Source organism: Phragmites australis, chromosome 22, assembly GCF_958298935.1.
Source record: "Phragmites australis chromosome 22, lpPhrAust1.1, whole genome shotgun sequence".
Classification (NCBI taxonomy): Eukaryota; Viridiplantae; Streptophyta; class Magnoliopsida; order Poales; family Poaceae; genus Phragmites; species Phragmites australis.
In genome coordinates this window covers 428271-454506 of record NC_084942.1, presented here as the reverse complement: position 1 = coordinate 454506, position 26236 = coordinate 428271, and the positions used below count along the sequence as shown (strand labels likewise).

Genomic DNA, 26236 nt, shown 5'->3' with positions numbered 1-26236 from the left:
CGCGCGGCGACCGCGCGTGCCGTCCGTACGGTCATCATACCCTTCGGAAGTTTTGTGGACACGCGTCCATTCATTTTCCCGTTGGGAGGTACTTGAGGTCTGGGTCCGTAAAAACCACCTCTCGAAAGCCTGCCACATGGCGTCTGCACCAGCCTCGGCCTCGGCCGCGACGAAGGGCCCATCCGCCGTCTCCGTCCCGTCGCCTACCAATGGGCCCGGGGGCTACTGTCGGTGTATCAGGAACCAGGGGTCCCTGAGTCCCGAGGCCGGGCCGGCCATCCGCCACGCGTCACCATCCCGCGAGGTCCGCCCTGCGAGATAAGAAGAAGCTAAGTCCTGGGAGAAGGTGCTCGGGGTCGCCGCCTCTGGTTCCCGAGCACCCCAGTTCCCCGATGATCCGCGGAGTCCAAGTACCGAGAAGGAAGTGATCGGGAGAGAGTACTCGGGGCTGCACGTGGCAGCCCCCGAGGGCTCGGTTCCCCGAAGGTTTCCCCCAGTGCTCGGGAGAGAGTGCTCGGGGCTGCACGTGGCAGCCCCCGAGGGCTCGGTTCCCCGAAGGTTTCCCCCAGTGCTCGGGAGAGAGTGCTCGGGGCTGCACGTGGCAGCCCCCGAGGACTCGGTTCCCCGAAGGTCTCACCAGAGTGCTCGGGGCTGCACGTGGCAGCCCCCGAGGACTCGGTTCCCCGAAGGTTTCCCCCAGTGTCGGGAGAGAGTGCTCGGGGCTGCACGTGGCAGCCCCCGAGGACTCGGTTCCCCGAAGATCTCACCAGAGTGCTCGGGAGAGAGTGCTCGGGGCTGCACGTGGCAGCCCCTGAGGACTCGGTTCCCCGAAGGTTCGCGCAAGATCGTTCGACGACCCAAAGGGTCCCCTCGCCAGGGTGTCAGCCAGTCAAAGACACGAATGCCGCATTTAATAGGCACGCGCGGCCTGACATCCTGACATCCTGACATTCTCAGCTGCCCACGCCCTAGTGTCAGACCCTGCCATGCTCTGGCAGGGGGGCGTGGGTCCATTAAATGCACGCGTCTCGTCCCGTTTCACCCGGGTGCCTCGGGATAACGTTGCCAGAATCGAAGCGCTCCGCCTGCCACCCTGCCCCGGCAGAAGAACAAGACAGGGTGGGCGCACCGGGCACCTCTGCGGCTGCCCGGTGGGCCCTCTTAATGGCGCCGGAGGACCTCCACAGTGGCGGGTGGTCGGATACACGCCGCAATCTTCCACCGCCCCTGTCACTTCGCCGAAACGGAATGATGACGCCTTTCTCCGTGGCACCTCGGCACGTGCGCCCCCTCTTTCCCATTCAGGATAAGTCGAGGTCGGCGCGCCTATAAAAGAAAAGGATGGAGAATACATAAGACAACGCTAACGCTCACAGCTCACAGCTCACAGCTCACAGCTCACGACACACAACACACAACTCACGACTCATCCTTGAAGAATTCCGCCTAAGAGCCGGAAGCCCTCAAGAAGCACCCGAAGCCCAGATCAAAAGACGAAGAACATCACAAACAAGCTCAAGCCAAGCTAAACACGAGAGCCTCAAGCTCTCTGTAGACAGCTCACCCCTGTAACCAGATACATCCTTGAAGAATTCCCTTCAAGGATAGATATAGCACTCACACAGGAGCAGGGTGTTACGCCTCCGTGCGGCCCGAACCTGTCTAAACCCCGGTGCACCCATCTTTCTCGCACTAGGACGATCATCTCCCACCAGCCACTGCATTTATTTCCGTTCCCATTTATTTCCCAGACAAGCTCATTCAGGATCATCCCCCCGGCCGAATCTCTAAAAAGGGGTCTCTCGGGATCCCTGCGACAGAAGTTCATCCTCCGACAGTCTTCTTCCTCTGGCGATGTGAACGACGGCGTGGGGCTTGGTGCGGCAACACTCGGTCGGAAAATCACCGGAGTTGAGCTTCGATGGCTGGTCTTGCGAACAACGGAACTCGGAGAGGAGACGACGATGAACCTATTTGAGAGGCAAGTTCTTGTCGGGGCAGCCTCCAACGGCTCAGCGACAGTGGCGACCTTCAGGGATGGTTCGGCGGCGGCTAGAGCTCTGCGCGGTGGTCAAAACTCAACGGCGAGCGATCAGGGATGATAAGGTGTGGATGGAGGACACGGGCGCGCGCTCGGATTACATCGGGAGAGGCTGGAGCAGCCCGGCGATGGTGATAGGGCGCGGTGGAGCTTCAGCGCCAGCGTAAGCGCTCTCGTGTGGGGGGAAATCGACGAAAAATGAGGGGAAGGCACCTATGGATGCAGTCGGCGAACTTGTCCGGGTTAGCCTTCTTCTTTGGCGTCAACAGCTTACCTTGCCGGATGGAATCCACCGAGGTGTGGGCGTCCTTCCTGTAATCTGACATCTTGGTGATGTCGATCAATGTGATCGGAACACTCTTCATGGATCTGAACATCCGCATGTCGTGACTAAAGTCGAGGGGTTCGGTGTAGTTCAGAGAAAGTTCAGAAAAAGGAGAAGTGTTGTAGCAACAAATAAATAAATATGTGTAGAAGTATCATGCTAATCACGACTCAGAAGCAGATATGATTGGTTCAATAGAATATTCGAAAGATAAATCAAAGCTGGTTCTACGCTGCAATCATTCAAGAACAATTGCTTTTAATTTTGCTCACCTTTTATTTCAAATGGTACAGGGGTACGTCAAAATAAAATTTCCCAGTATTTGAAGAAGGCGACATGACTTAAAAGCAACTACAGTCAAATGATTTGCGAATATGTAGTTGTACTACAAGGAGTGTGAAAATAAAATCAACGTCCAACATGCAGTAAGTGGTGCCTGCTTTCTCTCATGTTGTCCAAGACATACCATAACGTGAAAGCATTTGGGGTCAGATTTGTATGCACCGGCATTGACTTTGCACCACACAATACTACTCTTGCGCAGGTCATGAGGCACTCAAGACTCACATGATGCCTATATTTTAGTTAGTTCCAGAAACACTAACTTCAACAATAGGGTGGTTTTATGTCTAAGCAATGCACAAGATTCCGAACCTGATAGAGCTTACCAGGTAAATACATCTCCCATATGTAACACAGTGCTTCTATGCTATTTAATTATACCATTAATCCCGTATCAACAATGGATTGAAGTCCATTGAATCATGTCTGTCATTGCAATTCCCTCCACAAATCAAATCAAATGAGAAGCTTTATAAGTCATATAACTATACCATCAACCTACATGGACCATTCGAGATTACATGTCGCCAAATATATCATCCTGATGACTTCTTTTAGGGCAACGGTAGGTGGAGATTCGGCAGGGAGGGGAAGAGGGACTCGGCCTCCTTCTTCTTCTTCTTTAGATCTGAATGCTATAGCGACTCGACAGGGCTTCATTTCTTTCTTTTCTGTGCTTGGCCCTGCCTGTACGTCCCATGGTTTATTTGCGTCCATGATGAAGGGGCCGGGCCAGACATGGACTACCAAACAAAAATATGATAAGAATGGTCATAGTTCTTTGTCTGTTTCACCAAACTAATCAAGCAATGTAGTACAGTAGTATGCAGCTGCGTAGCTACATTATTCATCTGTGACCACACATGTTCATTGAACATGGACAGGCATTCTCCAATCATTATATTTTGCGACTACTTGTCCGTGATTTGGATCGGACACAACGTACGGATGAGTGAATCCATGCTTCTTTTTAGTCGAGCGTACGTGCATTCGTGTATGTATTTAGACGTTCTTCTTTAAGTTGTGCAGCAGTGGCAATAAACCAATCGATCTCATAGATGATATAGTGACTAACTTCCAACCAAGTTCGTTGAATCTAGACATATCATTACTATAGAACTAATCATAAATATCACATTATTAGTAACGGTTCAGCTAAAATCAACACTGATAGGGTAATAGTGCCGGTTAGTAGCAATACCAAACATCAATACGTCCATTCAGATAAAAACCGGTACTGATAATTAGTATTAGTTTCGGTTCATAATACAACTACAATTGGACCCGAAATTGTTATGCAATAGATTTTTGGCTCGCGCTAGCGTCCACTCGGCTCAGTCTCTCCTCCGACCTTATCCTCTCGTCCGATCTCTCCTTTGGCCTTATCCTCTTGTCCTCACCCCCATCTCTCTCTTGTTCGCTCTCTCCTCCGACGAGATTTATGAGGTGGCGCAGGAGATGGAGGCCGTGGAGCGGGGCTCCCACGGCTCCCCCAGCCGCATCCTCGAGGGGTACCTCATGGGCACGCTCTTCTACGGGCCGCATGCTCTGCAAAGACATCTCCGGAAGGTTCTCCATCAAGAAAGTCCCAAGTAAGTAAGCCAACTCTTTTTCTCCTCTGCTCTGCTCTAGAACATGCAGCTAGCTCTCAATTCCTTAAAATGTCTGCTTCTTTAAATGTTTGTTGATGTTTGGCGTTATGTTTCTACCTGCAGGGCATCTTTGGATTGTGACCTGAGGGGAAGTGAGGCGGTGGGCTAATTCAGATGCTCCACCCAATCTGCCTTAGATAGTGGTGTTCTTCTAATAGCAGTAGATCGAGGATTCATTTGTAGTTAATTTTTTGCTTTGTTTCTGACTATCATCAATGGACAGTAATGCTATAGTTATACCAGTAGCAGTAATATCTAAATGAGCACCCTTGAAGAACTCCACGATTTGAGCGGAAAATTAGTGTCTTGGATGAAATTGGTGCAGCGGAAGAGCACCGAGAGGAGGACAGTGGAGGCGTGTGATGCGGCGGTGGAGCACGTCGGTGGTACCAGTAGCTGAGCCGGCTCGATTTCTTTCTTTTCTCTCGATCCACCTATCACTGCCGGTTCGTGGTTCGAACCGACAGTGATAGTGAGTTCCTATATCGGTTTCAGAATCAATATTAATGGCCTGTTTGGCAGAGCTGCTAGAGCAGCTTCCTGACTGGAATCAGGGGGAGCTCTGCCAAACAACAGCTTTCAGCTTTTAGCTCTCTGAGTGGAATCCGTGGGAGTGATTATCTGAAATGAACTAAAAGTTGGGGAGCTGAAAAAGCAGCTTCCCCTTATTCACTTCCCGTAGAGAATCACTTTCTCGATATATTTTATTTTAGAGAATCACTTTCAGCCACAGAATCACTTCCTCCTGAGAATCACTCCCCGTAGAGAATTTGAATCAGGGAGAGCTCTATCAAACGGGCCCTGATATTAGCCGAGTATCAGTGTCGAGTGAAAAGTGCCGGTTGAAAAGCCTACACTAAAACCATTTTTCAATTGACACTCTTGTACCTTTTTACAGTATATCTATCCCAAAAACCTAGACAGATGCATCCATCTTCACTTCCTGTGTCCACAAGCATCGACCACCTGGCCGGTATAGTCGTACTACTATGTTCACAAGCAGGAGGATGTGAGAAATACATGGACGTACGGGCTAGGTATAGTACGTGCATGCACAGTAACAGGTACATAGTATATTACTCCAGTAGTGGAAGCATGCATATATGAGACAAGAAGATAGGAAGAATAAATGAGGTGATTGCATGCATTGGTCGCGAGGTAGGTACATATATGAATATATACTTGATACATATATGTGCATCTATCACTATCAGTCTACTACATAATCTATTTAATGGGACACTTTTATACAGATAGATCTATATAGCCATATATATAAAGGGTATCATAGACGGCTTCAAACTAAAACCGTCTGAAACAATGATAATAAGCAATTCAAACAAAATAGGATGCTTCAATACAAACAATTCCCACTATACTATTACTAATCGTACAAATGATTCTATACTATTACTACAAACGGTTCTAGTTTAAAATCGTCTATATTTTGCTTGTAATAGTTCTCCCACCTTAAGCACGAGCTTGTCTGCAACAGAGAAGCTTGTCTCTGTACTGTGCTGCTTAGAGAAGAGTCTGGCGATTTTGACTAAACTATTGATAGATTCTAGTGAAAACTAAAAAATTCATTGGTATTTGTTAGTCTAATGTGAGCATTATGTTCTAATTTGATTTAGATATACATTTGTGTTCTAATTTGGTCTCGAGAGCTAGCTAGATCTACTAAATCTAGATCTAGATTTTTTTTTTCATGTGATCTAGAATTGTTCTAGGTATGATGCTCAAAATGTAGAGTAATATGTCTCTTTTAGGTTATTTAAATAATTAGCTCCGAACTTAAGAAGTTTGCATAATTGAGTTTAATTATGTATTACCATAAATGACTAGCTTAAATATAGTGTTTTAGATGAATTTATGTAGGTTTTTTATTACATGAATTTTGATAGGTATAAAATTATCAATAAATAGTGTTTAACGATAAGTTTTTAATTAATGTTAGCTCATGTCTACATACTCGGATACCTAGCACTCGGAGGATAGTCGGCAAGGGCAAGGACGTACAAGAAGAACCCAAGATAACAACCTATGTGTCAGGGCCATAGTTTGTGACACGTTCATTTTTGTATCAGATTGTGCATGATTTTTACATAAAAAGGTGCAATGAGGAGAAACACATTCATTTTTGTATCAGTGTCAAGTTCCAGTGGAAACATTTTCTCCATTCAGGTGGTGTCAGAGGGTTAACTCCTATCGCAGGGATCCTGATGGACCCTTTTTTTAGAGATTCGGCTGGGGGATGATCCTGAACAAGTTTGCTAGAGAAATAAATGGATATGAATGCGATGGCTGGCGGGGATGGAATGATCCAATGCAGAAAAGAGTAAATGCACTGGGAGTTTAGACAGGTTCGGACTGCACGGAGGCGTAACACCCTAATCCTGTATGAATGCTATAAATGTCCTGAGAATGTCCCCCAAGGATGTTGCTGGTTACAAGAATGTTTGTCTATCCTAGAACCTGGGGCTCCTTGTTCTTCGGTCTGTGTGAGCGTGTCTTTGCTTGTTCAACTTGTCTCACTCTTCTTTCCTTCAACTTGTCTTTGATTCGATTCCCTTTGCTCGTACTGCCGGCTGCTTTAAATACCCGCCGGCAGTAGCGTGCCTCGAAGGGAGGGCACGAGTTCCAAGACACCATAAATAGAAAGGGTGTCATCATAGTCTCTGTGCGAAGTGACGGGGGTTGAAAATGCGCCCCGCGCCCGATCAACAGGTGTCATGATGGCGCTGGCAACGGGCGCCGTGGAGAGGGCCCACCGGGCAGCGACAGAGCGGCCCGGCGTGCCCGCCCTGTTTTGTTCTCCTGCCACAGCAGCGCGGCAGACAGAACGCCTCGGGCCTTACGACGTTATCCTGAGGCGCGCCTGATGGCACGGGACGGGACCCATGCATTTAATGTCCCCACGCCCTTCTGCCAGAATATGGCAGGGACTGACACCGAGCGTGGCGGGAGCAGTTAGAGGTGACAGGCCACGCGCGCTCTTAAATGCGGCCTTGGGCCTTTCACTGGCTAACACCTCATCTCTGGACCCCTGTGGGGGCCACTGTCAGGGAGCTTCCTAGGTCGTCGGGGAACCGAGTGCTCGGGGTCACTGTTCACCTCTCCGAGCACTCTCTCCCGATAATGCCCTTTCTTGATTCTCAGGGAACCGAGTGCTCGGGGCTACTGTTCACGGCCCGAGCACTCTCTCCCGGCCTTGACTGTACGGATCCTCGGGGAACCGAGTGCTCGGGGACTGCTGCTCGCAGCCCCTAGCACTCTCTCCCGGAACTCGGTTCTCCTGGTCGTCGGGGGACTTGGGTGCTCGGGGGTCACTGTTCACCTCCCCGAGCACCTTCTTCCCGGTTACTTAGTCTTCGTAGTTCATCGGGGAACCCGAGTACTCGGGGACCACTGACTGTGGCCCCGAGCGCCCTCTCCTGGGACTTAGTCTTCTCTACCTCGCGGAGGTGACCCCGCGGGATGGCGCCACGTGGCGGATCGCTGGCCCGGCCTCGGGATTCGGGGACCCCTGGTTCCTGATTCACCGACAGGTGGAGACTTCATCGTGCCATTTGAGGATTTACATTGCGCAGACCATGCTCATTCTCTATAACACTAAAGACCTTATTCTTCTACCGTACTACTATGGATTTCACTAGATGCTTGTTTGTATCTTTTCATAAGATCCACACTGCATATACTTTGACTTTAGGAAATACCCACCAGCGAAGTATGCAAATTTAATGAAGGTGCTCATAATAGTGTTCACGAAGTATGTTTCAATTGGGGGATTGTACGGAGACAAAAAACGAAGCGACACACCAACATAATTTGCTAGTAATAATTCCTCCATCGCATACGAATAATCCTCTCACAAGTTGTAATATGTATTCCTTAGAACTAAATTTATCGTGTGTGTAAGTAATTTTTTGCAGTGTCATAAGCAGCTGTCGGGCAACAACCTCTATGGATACTATGTTGCTTAATATATAATGTAAATCGTTGGCTCTAGTCCACTAGTATATTCACTGGTTAATGTCATTATAGTATATTTAAATGTATTTTTTATCGTTGTGTATATATTGTGCCTAACTATTTTAATTTTTATCTACATGCTTATAATTTTTCTATAAATACGCTTGACATTGATATGATCATGTATATTCAAAGATGACTCGTCCATTTCATAAATGTGCCGATCTTAGAAGAGACGATAAATTTTATGATGCTGACAACTTTGTTACTTAATGACATCATTGTTATTCTAGGAATGAGTAAAAACATTAGATGTCAATGACTTGTCCTTTAATTTGTGGTTGAATGACTTATTGCTTTACTTTTCTATCTTGTGGTTGAAGATGACTTCATATGTACTGGACTAGATCTACTTGTGTGCACAATTGTATATATTGATCCGATGTGTACGTTTGTATATAATGATCTACTTGATCTGTTATGTATGATTGTATGTACTGGACTATATTTGCTTGATTTGTTTGTGTATGCTTGCTAGCCAAATATGAAAGTCAATATTGTACAAATAATTAGTACAAAACTGTTTATACTAATTGTACATGTATATTAGAAATAGTATATATTTCAGTTATAATAGAATCAACTATGATCCAGATAGAGCAAGTACTAACAGGAGTACGGACTAATTCTCTCTCTATCCTTGCAGTACTCAGCCAAAAGTTGAGCCTTCCCGTTCCAAGCCAACACATGCTGTATCCGGAATTTTACAAGCCACGCTGCGGTACAATGGCATCTAAAACTCTGAATCAGAGTACTCGACATGCAGTATGATTGAACTCTGAAATCTGAATGGATCGATCGAAGTATCGCACACTATTATTGATGCTTATCCCTATCCCTATCCCAACACCGAGCTGGAGGTGCACGCTATGCCTGTCTTGTGGTCTGCTTCCCGGGCGGCCGTCCACGTAGATAAATTACTGTAATACTGATGAGGATGCGAGAAAACGCCGACGCAACAGATGAGCACGACGTACAGTTCGGTCAGTTTACAGCGACAACCAAGCCAACACAAGTTAACTAACTATCGAGGCTTCTTTCGTTTCTTGTTTCATATACACGACCTATCATACCAGCACGCGGATTATTTTGAGTGTTTCTGCTGGCCTTGTTCAATTTCGACTTGGGTTGCGGAGTTCAAAGAGGACCGCAAATTGAGATATTTCATTTCATTTTATTTTATTTTTACTAGTACAGAAATCTCAATTGATGACGTGCCGATTTAGCCAGAATCGAGAGTAATAATATACCAATTCTTTTATATTTTATTTGGTCATTTTCAGTTAACAGATGCATGTGGCAGAAAACACATGGGATGAGAAGGAGCCAAAGTCTACCGGATGATATGATCGAGTGAATCTCCAAGAAGATCGAAGAATGGTTTATAAAACAGAATATAATAGAGCAACAATGGACGATGCATACGATTCCGTCACCATCGGAGAGTTTGGTAGAATAGTGGAGTAGTTGTCACTTGAATCGCACGCAACCTCGCTCTGCTCCGCTCCTGCTCTATAAATAGCTAGAGGACCTCAGCTCAAGCAATCAAGCAGCAAAGCAATCAAGTGAGCTCGATCTGCTATAACAGTAAGAGTGACGAGCTAGCAGAGGAGAGGAGAGGAGAATGTGCGGCATACTGGCTGTGCTGGGCTGCGGCGACGACGGCAAGAGGCGCGGCCGCGTGCTGGAGCTCTCGCGCAGGCTCAAGCACCGAGGCCCCGACTGGAGCGGCCTGCGCCAGGTGGAGGACTGCTACCTCTCCCACCAGCGCCTCGCCATCATCGACCCGGCCTCCGGCGACCAGCCCCTCTACAACGAGGACCGCTCCGTCGTCGTCACCGTACGTAATTGAGCGAGCCCCAGCTGCATGCATGCCATCTCCTTGTCCTTGTAATCACATCATTAATTGATTAATTAATTTGTATACGCAACTCCGATCCGATCCGATCCAACTAACAGGTGAACGGCGAGATCTACAACCACCAACAGCTCAGGAAGCAGCTCTCCGCCGCGCACAAGTTCAGGACCGGCAGTGACTGCGAGGTCATCGCCCACCTCGTGAGTCACTCACTACTCACTCTTCATTTCTACCGATTACCGAGCAGAAGCAGAAGCAGAAGCAAAGGAGAAAAGCAGGAGTGATTTTCAGGTAGCACTCAACCGAAATGAATCACCTGTCACCTTTTGCTGCATGTATATGTACGTAGTACGAGGAGCATGGCGAAGGGTTCGTGGACATGCTGGACGGCGTCTTCTCCTTCGTCTTGCTCGACACCCGCGACCGTACCTTCATCGCTGCGCGCGACGCCATCGGTGTCACGCCCCTCTACATCGGATGGGGAATCGATGGTAACTGAGTCGTCTTCCCTTGCGTGCTAGAGCTAGTTCTGTCGTTCTGAAGCGAAGCATGCAACCTGCTTCGTTCAATTCTCTTGTCAGGGTCGGTGTGGATATCGTCGGAGATGAAGGGGCTCAACGACGAGTGCGAGCACTTTGAGATCTTCCCTCCTGGCCATCTCTACTCCAGCAACACCGGCGGCTTCAGGAGATGGTACAACCCTCCCTGGTTCTCCGAGGCCATCCCCTCCGTTCCCTACCATCCGCTCGCTCTCAGGAAGGCCTTCGAAAAGGTGAAAGCAGTCATGCTCACGCGAGTACTAATTACATTTCACAAGCCTAGCTAGCAAGATCAGATCAGTGTTCCATCGCACGAAATATATATGCAGCAAATTTCAGAACCCACCGGCAAATCATGCCCTGACTTGTTTGTTCCAGGCCGTGATCAAGAGGCTTATGACTGATGTCCCGTTCGGTGTCCTGCTCTCTGGTGGCCTCGACTCGTCATTGGTCGCAGCTGTGACAGTTCGCCACTTGGCAGACACAGAGGCTGCAAAGCGCTGGGGCAATAAGCTGCACTCCTTCTGTGTTGGCCTTGAGGTCCGAAAACTGAAACCAACACACATATACAAACATTCTACCGAACCTTCCTACTAAATCTCCACAAATTTTGCAGGGGGCACCTGATCTGAAGGCCGCAAAGGAGGTGGCAGACTACCTGGGCACCGTGCACCATGAGTTCCACTTCTCTGTGCAGGTGCCAACCATTTATATACAGCTTCATCAGTTCATCTCGATCATAATAGATAACCAGGTAACACCGATTGCACGAGCTGTTTCAGGACGGCATTGATGCGATTGAAGATGTGATATATCACACTGAAACATACGACGTGACCACGATCAGGGCAAGCACACCGATGTTCCTGATGTCGCGCAAGATCAAGGCGCTTGGGGTCAAGATGGTCATCTCCGGGGAGGGCTCAGATGAGATCTTCGGAGGGTACCTCTACTTCCACAAGGCCCCCAACAAAGAGGAGTTCCACCGCGAAACCTGCCAGAAGGTCACTGCAACAGTACAGATGTTGAGAGCAATAGAAGAAAGGAGATGGATACATCTTCAGATACCCTGACTGATATAATCGTTGCTCTGCAGATTAAAGCTCTGCACCAGTACGATTGCCTGAGGGCCAACAAAGCAACTTCTGCTTGGGGCCTGGAGGCTCGTGTGCCGTTCCTGGACAAGGAATTTACCAATGAGGCAATGAGCATTGATCCTGAGTGGAAGATGGTAATAATCTGAAGAACTTCGTAAGGATAGAATTTTGAGAATGGTGCACTGCTATCAAGCCATGACCATTTATGATGTTACAGGTCCGGCCTGATCTTGGGAGGATTGAGAAGTGGGTACTCAGGAAAGCATTTGACGATGAGGAGCAACCATTCCTGCCAAAGGTAATATTTTTAGTTATCTTTCTGCTACTGAAGTTTCTGTAACATTCATTAATTCAGATGTTACATGGAGCATGCAGTGGTGTGAACTTATTTTTGTGTGGCCCTTGCAGCATATCCTCTACAGACAGAAGGAGCAGTTCAGTGATGGTGTTGGCTATAGCTGGATTGATGGCCTAAAGGCTCATGCAGCATCAAATGTAACATTACCATTTGAAGTCATGATAATTTTGTCCAGAAAAAATTGGAAAGAAAGCTTATATGAAGTTACTTGCACAGGTGACTGACAAGATGGTGTCAAATGCAAAGTTCATCTTCCCGCACAACACTCCGACGACAAAAGAGGCCTACTACTACAGGATGATCTTTGAGAGATTGTTCCCTCAGGTGAGTAAATAAATCAAGAGCATCGATCATGAGCATGAAACAAGTAATAACTTGCATTGGCACTGAAGTTGCTGGAAACATGTACCTGCAGAACTCGGCCATCTTGACGGTGCCAGGGGGCCCAAGCGTGGCGTGCAGCACGGCGAAGGCGATCCAGTGGGACGCGCAGTGGTCGGGAAATCTTGATCCCTCGGGGAGGGCAGCGCTTGGAGTTCATCTCTCCGCCTATGAATCTGAACCTGATGAGAAGCATCTCCCGGCAACCATCGCTGCAGGAGCCAGTGGCAGCAAGAAGCCGAGGACGATCAAGGTGTCAGCACCGCCTGGCGTTGCCATCGAGGGCTGATCGATATTACTATATATGCTGTCCTCCTGATTACTATTATGCAACAAATAAGTAATGAAACTGTCATTTGCATGCACGTGGTAATGAACAAGTCCTGTAATTCTGAATCTATTTGAGGATGATCACCGAGGAAGCGGTGCATAATTTCCAGATAGAGCTGGAGATATCCGAGTGAGTGTGTTATTTTTTGCAGTAAAACAATGATGTCATGTCCTCTACCTCTAGTCTAATCCTTTTCTGGCAAAACCATGTTTTCGTGATAGTTACCGTTGTACTGTGACCCGAATTTAGTCTACAGAGTTTTAAATCCAAGCAAGAACACGTACACATTCTCTAGTTTATACGAATTTAGTCTAGAGAATTTTAAATCCATGCAGCAGGAGCAGGGACAGCCGTGCTCCTTGGATCTGTGGCGAGCAAGATGGCACGCCGCCGCATCATGGTCGATTTGTCTTGTTGCGCTTGGACTTAATGGCAGAATGTTTAGTTTGGTGGCTTAAGATGTTTGATTGCTTATTAGTTTTGGTGTGTAAGTTCATTAATTTTTTTTGTTACAAACACATGGCATGACTTCATTTTAGATATATTGGGCATTAGTAACATTATAGGTTGTGTTGCACTTTAGCAGCGCAATTCCTAACTTTTATTGATCTGTGCACATCCAGGACAAGGTAAGGAGCGTGACGGACACTAAGTTTTTGATGATTCAGATGAGCCCTGGAGTAATTACACGAGTTGAGCTGAGAGGCTCTATTATGCACTTTTGCCCTTACTTTTTCAAAAACACTAAACAATGTCATATTCTTGGTTAGGATATTGTAATACGTTGCTTAATTACGCTGATACATGTATCAATGATCTAAGCTGAAGGTTGTGAAGAGTGGTAATTGCAGTTTCTTTGCAATCCCAGCAAGGCAGGCTAGGAGAGTTCACGCCAACGCCAGTCTGATATTATGATATGGGCCGAAATCCACTGGAGAAGACTTGTTTACACTAGAAAGTAGGGCGCCTGTTGACACGTCGTATGGCCCATCGCCAAGGATCACCGGTGATAGGTATAAGGCAGTGCTATGTTTTTTACTGTAGACTTTTTTTTTTGCTTCTTATATATGTGGACATCAGGAGGATGACCAAAATACCCCCTATTTTACTTGAAAATTTGCCATTTTGGATGCAACTACATTTCATTCCTCTATCTAGATTTTATCGTGGAAAGTTCAAATGACAGCATGGATTAGGACATGGGACCAACAAAAGAACAATAATTGGAAGTGAGAAAAATGCAAATGAAAGAGTAATGTACGTGCTTCTCGTCGTTAGAATCTTTGCCATCCTCGGCAGCAGAGTTGGCATTATCTTCATCAGCCTTGTCATCATCTTCTTCATCCTGAGGAACATATATGTCAATGTTAACTATATTAGGTCAAGTGATCAACTAAACTATTTACGTCTAGGTCATCATCCTCATCATCACCACCTTTAACAGTTTTCTGTTAATAAGAGATTTATAATTAATGGGAGACAAACTTCAGAAAAGAGACTTCATTTACCCAAGATAAGCCATACTAGTGTAATGATGCAGAATAGCAGACCATATGCACAAAGCAGATATAATCAATTATGTAATGATATTTTTACTGTAGATTGCTATAGGTTTTATCGTAGTGACTGGACCTAATATTTGTTTTGAGTTTGATTACGCATATATCATTCTTGTCAACAAAAAAGGCAAAATAGGTATAGAACATTTTAACCAACTTGAGAGCAAAACAAACAGGACCATTTTGTTTTAAACCAACTTACAAAAATCGTAATACAAACTATGGCCTTCTACGAATTATGTAACATGCTTGTCATATTGCAAAAATGTAGCATGTAGATGTAGATTATTGAAGACGTACCTTGTAGTTCCAAGCCCGATGTTGTGAGGGAATAAAGTGGCGTTGTAGGCATTGTTATTACCATGAACAACATGGATCCCATAAATCATAGGAATTCCTATACGTGTTGACAAGGCACCTTTATGGAAGAAATTTATAGACGTGTTGACAAGGCACCTTTTTGGAAGGAATTCCTAGACGTGTTGACAAGGCACCTTTCTGGAAGGAATTCTTAAACATGTTGACAAGACACCTTTCTGAAAGGAATTTCAAGATGTGTTGACAAGGAACCTTTTTGGAATTCATTTACCATGACATTATATAGAAATTACCTATGAAGTACTTTTTCATGACATCTGCAGATGCAACCTGGTGCTCTATCTGTGTCATTTGGCCAATTTTTTCTGCAAGGGTCATCCTACCAATAAGATCCTTGATTCTAGTGTTGATAGGTTGCTTTGGATTGTTATACTTCATGTACTCTACATCTCCCATCGAAACAAAACATAGCAGTAGAATGCATGCCTAGGAAATATTGGAGCTTGTCATGTCTGAAAATTTCTTCAAAATAGTTTGACTTGATGGTCTTGATCTCAGAGCCTCCAACGAATTCCAAGAGGCCCCAAATGAAAAGTCAGAGACAAGAGAAGTTAAATCAGCTGTCAGATCTCAAAGAAGAAAGTGCAAGTGTATGAACAGAACAAACATATTTCTTTTGAGGGGCACAACAAATGGGCTTTGAGACATGATCTAATTAAATCGTATGGTACCTCCTCATTGGTTTTATACAAAAAAAAGGCTTATTGTGTCTGCTGTGGTACCTTACCTTACAATTCAAAACACAAGATGAATGAGCCTATCTTCTTGAGGAAAAAAGTTGATAGCTCCTTACAAATTCTTCTCTTTGTGCGATAACTCATACATAAAAGTTTCACATATCAAGTTTCAGCATCTATATCAATGTCCATACAAGTGTCGTTTCCAGATCCAAATACCACTATACGGTGTCACGAGCTAACAGATCCAAGGTACTCGAGGCAAGTAGGAAGTTGTAGCAAAAGGACAAAGGGGGTAGTCTTAGGAGAAGCATAGGTGGGGGGATGCAAAACTGAGAGTAGCTGCGGTAGTGATGGTGAGATGGTGATGCCCAATGCGGTGGTGGTGGCGGGGGCAGCGATGGCAATGGCGACCACATGTTGCCAAGTGCTAATTATCTTATCTTCTTCTAAATAAAAATACAACCACCATTATTAACCAAGTCAAGAAAAATACAACTACCATTATTATCCAAGTTGAGAAGGAATCATGTGTAAATCAATTGATGTTAACTAATTGACATATGTATAGAAGTACAACCATAAAAGGCAGTCATCATTCATCTAGAAGGGAACAACTTAGCATAAAAAATAGCAAAGTCTGATTGTCCTGTAATTTATAAGGGACATGGGCACATTGTCAACCATCATCACCCTTTCAACATAGAATACAAATTCAGAAGGACAAATACAACTTCCCACTAAAGGGCTCTAGATCATCAAAGCCATGTGCAAATATAACTTTCTTTTTTAATTAAAAATTATATTGTGTGATTCAATATGAAATTCCAAATCTATAATTCTCTAGAGAAGGAATCACTTTAGAAAAGTATCATAAAATAAACACAATAATTAGCTTATAGTTTTGGATTAGCTGCCCAACTTATATCGTTTAGAACTACTAGGTATCACTATCTTAGGCTCTATTTGGATCCCACTAGATTGTGGAATCCAGATTCCACAATCTAGTGGGATCCAAACAACCCAACTTTTGGTATAGCTTCCACAATCCAACTACCTCAGATTGCGGAATCTCACTAGCTGAGGAAACTCAGTTTTTTTCAGCTTCTGGAATTGAAAAGACAATAATGCCTCCGCATTCACATCCCCGCACTCATCCCCTGCGCCTCCTGCACCCGCAGGCCACACATGCACACGCACTCCTCCTTAACCCTAGCCGCCACTGGTGGTGGCGAGCCAGTTGCTGCCACCGCCCCTGGCCACCACCACCCCTCGCCTCCGCCACTGCCTAGCACCGGCAGCCACCTGCCCTCACCATCCTTCGCCGCCTCCGCCCACCCAGCCATCCTCGACCATCGGAGGCGCCGCACCCTCCGTCGCCTCCATCGCGGATGGACCGTTACGAGCAGCAGGACGATGAGGTCATCTTCTGGGATACCAACACACTGTGCACCACTCCTGGCTCCATGGATTTCTTCAGTGAGGGCAGGATTTTGGCCTCCAATCTTGGCTTGGTCGGCTTCACCGCGGTGGCCACCTCCTCTAGCGGCCGTGGTGTCCTCCTCCACACAGATCCAACGGAATGGAGGAGCTGGACCTCAACTCCCAGGCCCCCGACCTTGATTTCAGGATGACATTCGGTCAGCTGCTTTGTTCTTTGTTGGCCGGTGCGATTGGGGAGGCAGAGTCCGCTGTTGTTCATTGAGGCTGTCGGAGGGTTAACTCCTGTCGCAGGGATCCTGAGGAATCCTTTTTTAGAGATTCGACCGGGGGATGATCCTGAATATGTTCACCGGAGAAATAAATGGGTATGAATGCGATGGCCGGTGGGGTGGAATGATCTAATACGGAACGGGGTAAATGCGCTGGTGTTTAGACAAGTTCGGGCCGCACGGAGGCGTAACACCCTACTCTTGTATGGATACTATAAATGCCTTGAGAATGTCCCTCAAGGATGTTGCTGGTTACAAGAATGTCTGTCTATCTTAGAGCCTGAGGCTCCTTGTTCTTCGGTCTGCGCTTCTCTTCGCTACCTCGAAAACTTCTTTAGCCAAAGACCTCTTCTTCTCGAGAGCTCTCTTCCTTTTTTTGTCTGAAAGAAAACTCTCTTGTGTCCATGCTGCCGGTGGCTTTAAATACCCGCCGGCAGTAGCGTGCCCCGAACAGGAGGAGGGCACGAGTTCCAAGACACCATAAATGGAAAGGGCGTCATCATCACCTCTGAACGAAGTGACCGGGGGTGAAAAATGCATCCCACGCCCGGTCATCCGTCACCATAAATGCACTGGCAACAGGCGCCATGGAGAGGGCCCATCGGGCAGCCGCGGAGCGGTCCGGCGTGCCCGCCCTATCTTGTTCCCCTGCCACAGCAGTGCGACAGATGGAACGCCTTGGCCCTTACGACGTTATCCCGAGACGGGCCGGATGGCATGGGATGGGACCCGTGCATTCAATGACCCCACGCCCTTCCGCGAGAATGTGGCAGGAACTGACACTGAGCGTGGTGGGAGCAGTTGGAGGTGCCAAGCCACGCACGCTCTTTAAATGCGGCCTTGGGCCTTTGACTGGATGACACCTCATCAGTGGGCCCCTCGGGGGCCACTGTCAGGGGGCTCTCTGGGTCGTCGGGGAACCGAGTGCTCGGGGGTCACTGTTCACCTCCCCGAGCACTCTCTCCCGAGAATGCCCTTCTTGGTCCTCGGGGAACCGAGTGCTCGGGGGTACCGTTCATCTCCCCGAGCACTCTCTCCCGGGCATGCTTGTACGGATCCTCGGGGGACCGAGTGCTAGGGGGCCGCTGCACGCAGCCCCGAGCACTCTCTCACGGAACTTCCTTCAGTGGATCCTCGGGATACTTAGGTGCCCAAGGGGCCGCCGCTCGCTGCCCCGGGCACGTTTCTCCCGGTACTTAGCTTTCCTGACCATCGGGGGACTCGGGTGCTCGGGGGCCACCTTATACCTTCCCGAGCACTTTCTTCCCGGCACTTAGACTTCGTAGATCATCGGGGAACTCGGGTACTCGGGGACCACTGACTGTGGCCCCGAGCGCCCTCTCCCGGGACTTAATCTTTTTTACCTTGCGGAGGAGACTCCGCGGGATGGCGCCATGTGGTGGATTGCTGGCCTGGCCTCGGGATTCGGGGACCCCCGGTTCCTGATTCACCGACAGAGGCATTGCCCCTTCTCGTGGCAACGGTGCAGGATGGCACTACGGTGACCCGCACTAGATCGGTCAGCGCTCTTGCTGGCACGGCGGCACGCCCATACCACGCTCCTCGACCCGCCAGAGCGGCTACCAGAGCTCCTTGTGGTGGGCGTCGTGGTGTTGTGGAGGCATAGGGGTTGAGGCTAGCGGTCCAGACGAAGAAGATTTTGGTGATCATGTTGCTCTTCGTCAGGAATCGATGGTGAGGAATTTTTTCTTGCCCATCTGCTTCATTCCAGTGATTGCTCATGCTTAGCTCATGCCCATCTGTAGATGTGTTTGCTCATGCGTAGCTCTTCTGACATTAGCTCTATAGATGATGGAGTTGTTTACCTATTTGCTTATGAAATGGCTTGTGAATTGAAATGGCTTGATCCGAACATTATAGTTTTTTCTAAAGTCTAAACTTTTACGAGTCAGTTAACATATTTTAGTTACACCTAGTATATTGACATGATGCACACATTCTGATCGGTAGATGCTAGTATATAGCATATATTTCTGTCTGATTGTTCATACTTGTCCATTTCGTCTCATTGTATCAATATGTGCATAATAGTGGGAGGAGCTCTTTGACACGGCTGATTGGAATAACACCAATAATGCATTGTTTTGTGAGCTATGTGTTAAGGAAGTGAGAGCTGGGAATAGGCCTAATGGATTTATGACCACTAGAGGCTATAAGAACATATCTGACACTTCTACATAAGGACTGGGTTGCTTCACTCTAAAATTCAGTTGAAGAACAGATGGGATGCACCTAGGGGGTTGTTTAGCTTTTGGTTGAGGCTGAACAAGCAAATTGGACTTTGCCAGGCTAATGCAACGGTGGTGGCAGATGAAGGCTTCTGGAAAAAGCACACTAGGGTACTTGCCCTTGTCTTTGTTCGTTGGTTTTCAGCAAAGACAACCATAGATATTCCATTCAAAATGTATTGGCTATATGTGACTTTGACATGAGATTCACCTTTGTTGTTGCGGGATGACCAAAATTGGTACATGACATGAGGATGTTTAATGATGTTATACACAAATATGGCGATAAGTTCCTGCATCCTCCACCAGGTAAGCTCACATGTTGCCATCTGATCTCACTTGCTACACAGTCAAATTTCTAGTGCTCTATTTTCTCATGTTCTAATTTTTTTAGGAAAATTTTACCTTGTCAAGACCTAGGTTACTCTAGCTGACCGGTTTATCTTGCGCCGTACAAGGGGACGAAGTACCATTTACCCAAGTTCTGACAGGGTCCAAGACCAAGTGGAAAAAAGGAGGTATTCAATTATTTACATTCATCCCTTCGCAATGTCATCGAGCGTTCATTTGGTGTTTTGAAGATGAAGTGGAGGATTTTGTTGGACTTACTAAGTTATCCTATGATAAAGTAATCCAAAATAACACTACATGCTAATAACTTCATCCGAGAGAGTGCGATGAGGGATGCAGACTTTGACATGTGTGATCGTGATGAAAACTACATGCCAATACTGACGGCGTCTTCATCTCAACAAAGTGGTGTTATTGATCATTTAGGTGATGAAGATCGAGACATGAATGTCTTCTGTGATAACATTGCTAATGCTTTGTTTACTATGAGAGAGGAGTTATGAGAGAGGAGTGATTGTGAGAGCTATTTGTATGGACAAACATTTAAATTCATGCACTTTAAGTTTTGTATGGACCTTCTAATATTTAAATTCATGCCACGTGAACCTTTTAATCTGTATGGACAAATATTTAAATTTTTATTCATGCTACATGAACATTTTACTTTGTACATGGCTAGAATGTCATGACACTAGTAGTAGGACTCGTATCATCAGTAGGCGACAGTGGCAAAAAAAGGGGCACCAAACAGGGGCGGGAGCAGTAAACAGAACGCGTCAAAGGAACTGGGCAGCAACAACAAACAACACGGACAACAACATCAATAAATGAAGGGCATTATAGACATTTGATAGCATAAAGCAACAATCTAGGCACCCCATAATCCAAGAATCCAAACAACCATCCAATTTTTACAATCCAGCTTTTAACAATCTAGATTTTAAAAGTTGGATTCCACAATCCAGGAGGATCCAAACAGGGCCTTACATAAATGACCAAAAATTCAGTCAAACACAAAAGTGCAGGCAAGTATTACTGCTACTAATCAAGACCAACCATATAATCTCACAATAATCACAAGCTCCTCGCAAATTGGAATAATATTCACATGATTTAACCATCAATTGCTAGCTTTTGGACAGATGTCACCATACCACATAACTCCAAATTATATGGGTAACTTTAGGATCATGAATTCTTGCAAAGTTACAAATCTAGGAAACGATACATTTAACTGCTCTTCTTGAATTTATATCAATCCACAAAATTACTCCTAAAATTTGTACTACAGCCAATCGTTGAAACCCCCAACAATCAGCACATAATGAAGCATCCCTGTAGAATCACAAAATTAAGAGGGGCATATGAATATTAGACGAACCGAGGGGGTGCTCCAGCTTGAACGAGCTCTTGGCCATCATGCTCCTTTCTTACCTACAAACACTAAGCAAACACAAAATCAAACCGATCGGGCAAAAGCTAATAGCTAATCAAGCAAATCCTTATGAATTGGGTTGGATTATGTAGGGATGCGACAGGATCAGATGAAGACAATGAACTACTCTCGGCCCTGGAGTTCACCGAAAACCTAAACCACGAAAAACCCACCCAATCGATTAGAGAAAGCCCCCGATTAGGGAAAACCTTGGTGAATAGATGGAGGAGTAAAGAGGAAATGAATGGGACTTGCTGGATTTGGCTGGATTAGGTTAGTCAAAGGAGGCTTTCATCTTCTGCCAAGGAGCACAACTATGCTAGCACAACACGCACCTCATCTGGCTGACCGATCCGTCCTCACAACGAGTGTGTCATAGCCGGTGACCAGAGAAGCAAGCGGTAGAAGGCGGCTACGACATTTATGCAATCATTGAGTTTCTGGCGCATAGGTGTTTGGTGTGTTGATGATGTTTGTGCTTTTGTGACTGACTCGTGGGACCATGTGGTTAGTGTGTGTATGGGTGGTATATAAACCTGGTGTATTGCTACTGGAAGGTTTATCGAATAGAAAAGTAAACTTCCTCCTCCCAAAACCTCTGCCCTCTCTCTTCTTTGTCTCTCCTTTTTGTTGGAATGTTCTGCTCTTGTTCCGGTGACCGTCGGTGTTACACTGGTATTAGAGACCATCCATCGCTTCTTGCAATCTCTCGGCCTTGAGTGGTAAAATCCCAGGGGAAGGTTTGTTGTGATTTTAATCACAACTGTAAATCCGTTACCCGGTTCACTCCGCTTGGAGGAGAAGCAACCATGGCTCCCATCAAGCATGGTGTTAAAGTCTGGTAGGTCGTCGAAGCCATGGATGATTTAGAGCAGAGGTTGATGGATTGGCTTCAACAGAAACTGGATTGCACCGAGGCGAAAGCGGATGGTGTCAACCAGTTGAAGGAGAAACTGGAGGCCTTGGATTTGAAGGTGTCAATGCAAGTCGAGCATCTCAATCAGTTACAGACCAAGGTGGATCTATCCATGAGCACGAATTGGTGGCGGTCCCGTGCGGGCTCAGAAGGCTAGGCCTATCATCACTGATGATTCCTGCCAAGGACATCATCATGGGTGGACATCCAGTAGCAAAATAAATACCACCACCACCACCATCCACACCTACCTCGTTACATGCCCATTCCAGTTCATCCACACAATAGTTAGGTCCACATAGCCACGCGTGGATGCCCAAAATGGAGTTTCCTTGGTTTGATAGTTCTGATGTCCATGTGTGGATCAATAAGTGTGAATCCTTCTTGAAACTCTATCAGATCCCACAAGGTTTTCAAGTGCCTGCAGCGACCATGTATATGTGTGATCATGCTACATATTGATACCAATCCTTTAAGTTGGATCATGTGTCTTGCTCTTGGGATCAGTTGAAACATGAACTGTTGACTGAGTTTGATTCACACACCCATCGCAACAAGGTTACTGAACTTCTATTGTTGAAGCAATTTGGTTTAGTGGAGGAGTATAAAAGTCAACTCGAGGGATTGGTTTATCATATCAAGCTCTTCTATCGAACCATCAGTGATACAATACTTGTTTCACAATTCATCCTCGGATTGAAGGAGGAGTTAAGAGCTACAATGGAAATGCAATTGCCTGATTCAGTTAGTCGAGCAGGTCGATATGCTCCCATTCAAGAAGCTGTTTTGGATAGGAGCAAAAAGTCACTAGCCAAGCCTTATCACACACAGCCATTATCTGACAAACCTATCCATAAATAAGAACCTAAGATATCTTGGCCTACTGGAGACTTGTGGAAGGTCAAACAATTGAAAGAGTATTGTAAGACTAATGGCCTTTGCTACAGATGTGGAGATAAGTACTCACTAACACACAAGTGTGCAACTCAAACTGAAGGTCAACTCCATTATGTGGATGTTACTTCTGCTGATGGTGGGCTTATTATTGCTGAAGATGTGTTGGACACCTTGGAGTTGCAGGGTATACATCAAGTAAATTCTGTAGCTTTTATGTCCATCAATGCAATATTTGGCATTGATCAACCTACTCCTATTCAGTTGAGAGCCCTGGCTGACAATCAGGTGCTGTTAGTGTTGATTGATTTTGGAAGCAGTCACACATTCATTAACTCTCATTTAGTGTCCAGAATTTAGCATCACAAAACTACACTGCACTGAAGGTTAAGGTTGTTAATGGCCAAGTATTGACTTGTGATACTGAACTTCTTGCCTTTAGCTGGTGGATTCAAGGTTATACATTTACAACTCCTGCTAAAGTTCTTCCTCTTGGTGGATATGACCTAATACTAGGCATGGATTGGTTGGAGAAGTTTAGGCATATGAAGTGTGATTGGTTGTATAAGTGGATTGAATTTGAATACCAAAACAAGCTGGTCAGGTTACAAGGTGTCTTATCAACAAACCCTTCTCACCTCTTGGAAGTGCACACTGACCAGCTGATTAAATGGTATACTGGGAATGAAATCTGGGCCACTGTGATTATTAAGCCTGAAGAACACTCCCTTGTGTAGCTACCAACACTTATTCCACTTCATATTCAAACTGTGTTACATAATTTCAGTGCAGTTTTCAAAGAGCCTACTGAATTACTTCCTAAACGTGTATATGATCATACAATCTCTTTGTTGCCTGAATCTACTCATATCAATTGCAGGCCTTATAGATACACCTCACTATAGAAAGATGAGATAGAAAAGGCAGGTCCATGCAATGCTCCAAGCAGGTATTATAACTCCAAGTCTCAGTCCATTTGCTTCTCCAATTATGTTGGTGAAGAAAAAAAGATGAAACGTGACGGTTCTATGTCAATTACAAGAAGCTGAATGCAATTACTATCAAAAATAAATTCCCTATGCCAGTTGCAGATGAACTTTTTGATGAAATTGCTGGAGCTAAGCTCTTCACTAAGTTGGATCTCTACTATGGATTCCATCAAATCAGAATGCATGAGGAAGATGAGCCTAAAACAACATTCAAAACACACCATGGACACTTCCAATTCAAGGTGTTGCCCTTTGGTCTCACTAATACACCTGCTACCTTTCAATGCCTCATGAACAATGTCTTTGCAGCATATTTACGAAAAATTGTTCTAGTTTTCATAGATGATATTCTAGTCTATAGCAAGTCCATGGATGATCACATTCAGCATTTACAACTAGTCTTTCAAACATTGTTAAGCCACCAGTTGTTTGTTAAGTCTAGCAAATGCTCTTTGGCCAAACAAAACTAGAATATCTTGTCCATATTGTATCTAATCGAGGAATCTCCACTGACCCTGATAAGACTGCTACAATGACCAATTAGCCATAGCCAACAAATTTCACTAAATTAAGGGGTTTCCTAGGATTGACCGGTTACTATAGAAAGTTTGTAAGATACTATGCTATAATTGCTAAGCCACTCAATGATTTATTGAAAAGGAAGTCTTTTGAATGGACACAATCAGCACAGACTGTATTTGTTCAGCTCAAATAGGATATGAGCTCAACACCAGTCTTAGTTGTTCCCAATTTTCAGAAATTATTTGAGTTGGAAACATATGCTTGTGATACTAGAGTGGGTGTTGTGTTATCACAAAATGGGTAACAACTTGCTTATTTCAGTAAGACTTTAGGACTGGTCAATCAGAAATTACCCACTTATGAGAAAGAGTTTATTGCTATTATGATAGTTGTGGATAAATGGAGACCTTATCTCATGAGAGACCCATTTATTTTAAGGACAAATCACAAAAGTTTGTGCCATCTCAATGTGCAGCAGCTTACTATTGAACTCCAGAAAAAGGCAATGACAAAATTGATCGGTCGTCAATTCAGTTTTCAGTAAAAAAAAAAGGGTTAGAAAACAAAGCTGTTGATACCTTATCCAGGGTGGGCCATTTCTTTGATCTCCAGGCAATTTCAGTGTGTCAACCGAAGTGGATTACTGAGGTTGCAAATTCTTATCACCATGATCCCACTACTATCCAGTTACTCACTGAACTTTCACTGAATTCACCTAATGATCAAGGCTTTAGTCTAAAGGCAGGACTCATCAAGAAAAATGGCAAAATATGGATTGGAGCTAATACCACCTTACAAACAAAGATTATTGATGCTTTCCATGATTCAGCAATTGGTGATCATTCTGGCATACAAGCTACCTACCACAGACTCAAAATTTTGTTCACATGGATAGGCCTTAAATCTGCGATTGAGAACTTTGTGAAACAATGTAAAGTCTACCAACAAGTAAAGCATGAACACATTAGAAGTCATGGTCTTCTCCAGCCCTTGACTATACCTGACAGTGCTTGGAAAGACCTCTCTATGTACTTTATTGAAGGGCTACTCAAATTTGAAGGTTATTCAGTAATCCTTTTGGTAGTTGATCGCTTCACAAAGTATGCCCACTTCTTGCCACTGCAACATCCATTTTCAGCACAACAAGTGGCAAAGCTATTTTTGAACCAGATCATCAAACTTCATGGAGTTCCTCACACTATTGTATTAGACCGTGACAAGATCTTTACAAGTCAATTTTGGCAAGAATTATTCAGATTATTAGACACTAAGCTTCACCTAAGCACAACCTACCATCCTTAGACAAATGGACAAACCGAGCGCATTAACCAATGCTTGGAGATGTTCTTTAGATGTGTTGTGCATGATTGCTCAACCAAATGGATGAGATGACTTTCTCTAGCAGAATTCTGGTATAATACCAATCACCATTCATCTCTAGGTTGTTCTCCATTCAAAGCTCTTAATGGTGTGGATCCCAATTATGGTTCAATTCCTAATCTGTCCACCTCTGACTGCTCTGATGTTACTGCTATACTAAAAGAGCGCAGTTTTTTCTTAAATTGTTGAAAACTCAGTTGGCTCGAGCACAGAACAAG

General features: G+C 45.3%; 1 protein-coding gene across 1 annotated transcript; it reads left to right on the top strand.

The window, feature by feature from the left end:
- Positions 1 to 9924: 9924 nt before the first annotated feature.
- Positions 9925 to 13144, top strand: LOC133904907 (asparagine synthetase [glutamine-hydrolyzing]-like). The gene is made up of 12 exons (XM_062346552.1): positions 9925 to 10232; positions 10352 to 10450; positions 10600 to 10741; positions 10832 to 11022; positions 11168 to 11329; positions 11406 to 11486; positions 11572 to 11793; positions 11886 to 12020; positions 12104 to 12184; positions 12295 to 12381; positions 12461 to 12568; positions 12660 to 13144. The coding sequence occupies exons 1-12, from the start codon at positions 10017 to 10019 to the stop codon at positions 12912 to 12914; spliced, it is 1779 nt and encodes a 592-aa protein (XP_062202536.1). The 5' UTR covers positions 9925 to 10016; the 3' UTR covers positions 12915 to 13144.
- The last annotated feature ends 13092 nt before the right edge of the window (positions 13145 to 26236 follow it).

Bases quoted from the DNA above. Each gene is read 5' to 3' on its own strand.
- LOC133904907 (XM_062346552.1), top strand. From the start codon at position 10,017: ATGTGCGGCATACTGGCTGTGCTGGGCTGCGGCGACGACGGCAAGAGG. The intron at 12,021-12,103 runs GTAATAATCTGA...ATGATGTTACAG, and splicing joins TTGATCCTGAGTGGAAGATG to GTCCGGCCTGATCTTGGGAG. The intron at 12,382-12,460 runs GTAACATTACCA...TTACTTGCACAG, and splicing joins AGGCTCATGCAGCATCAAAT to GTGACTGACAAGATGGTGTC.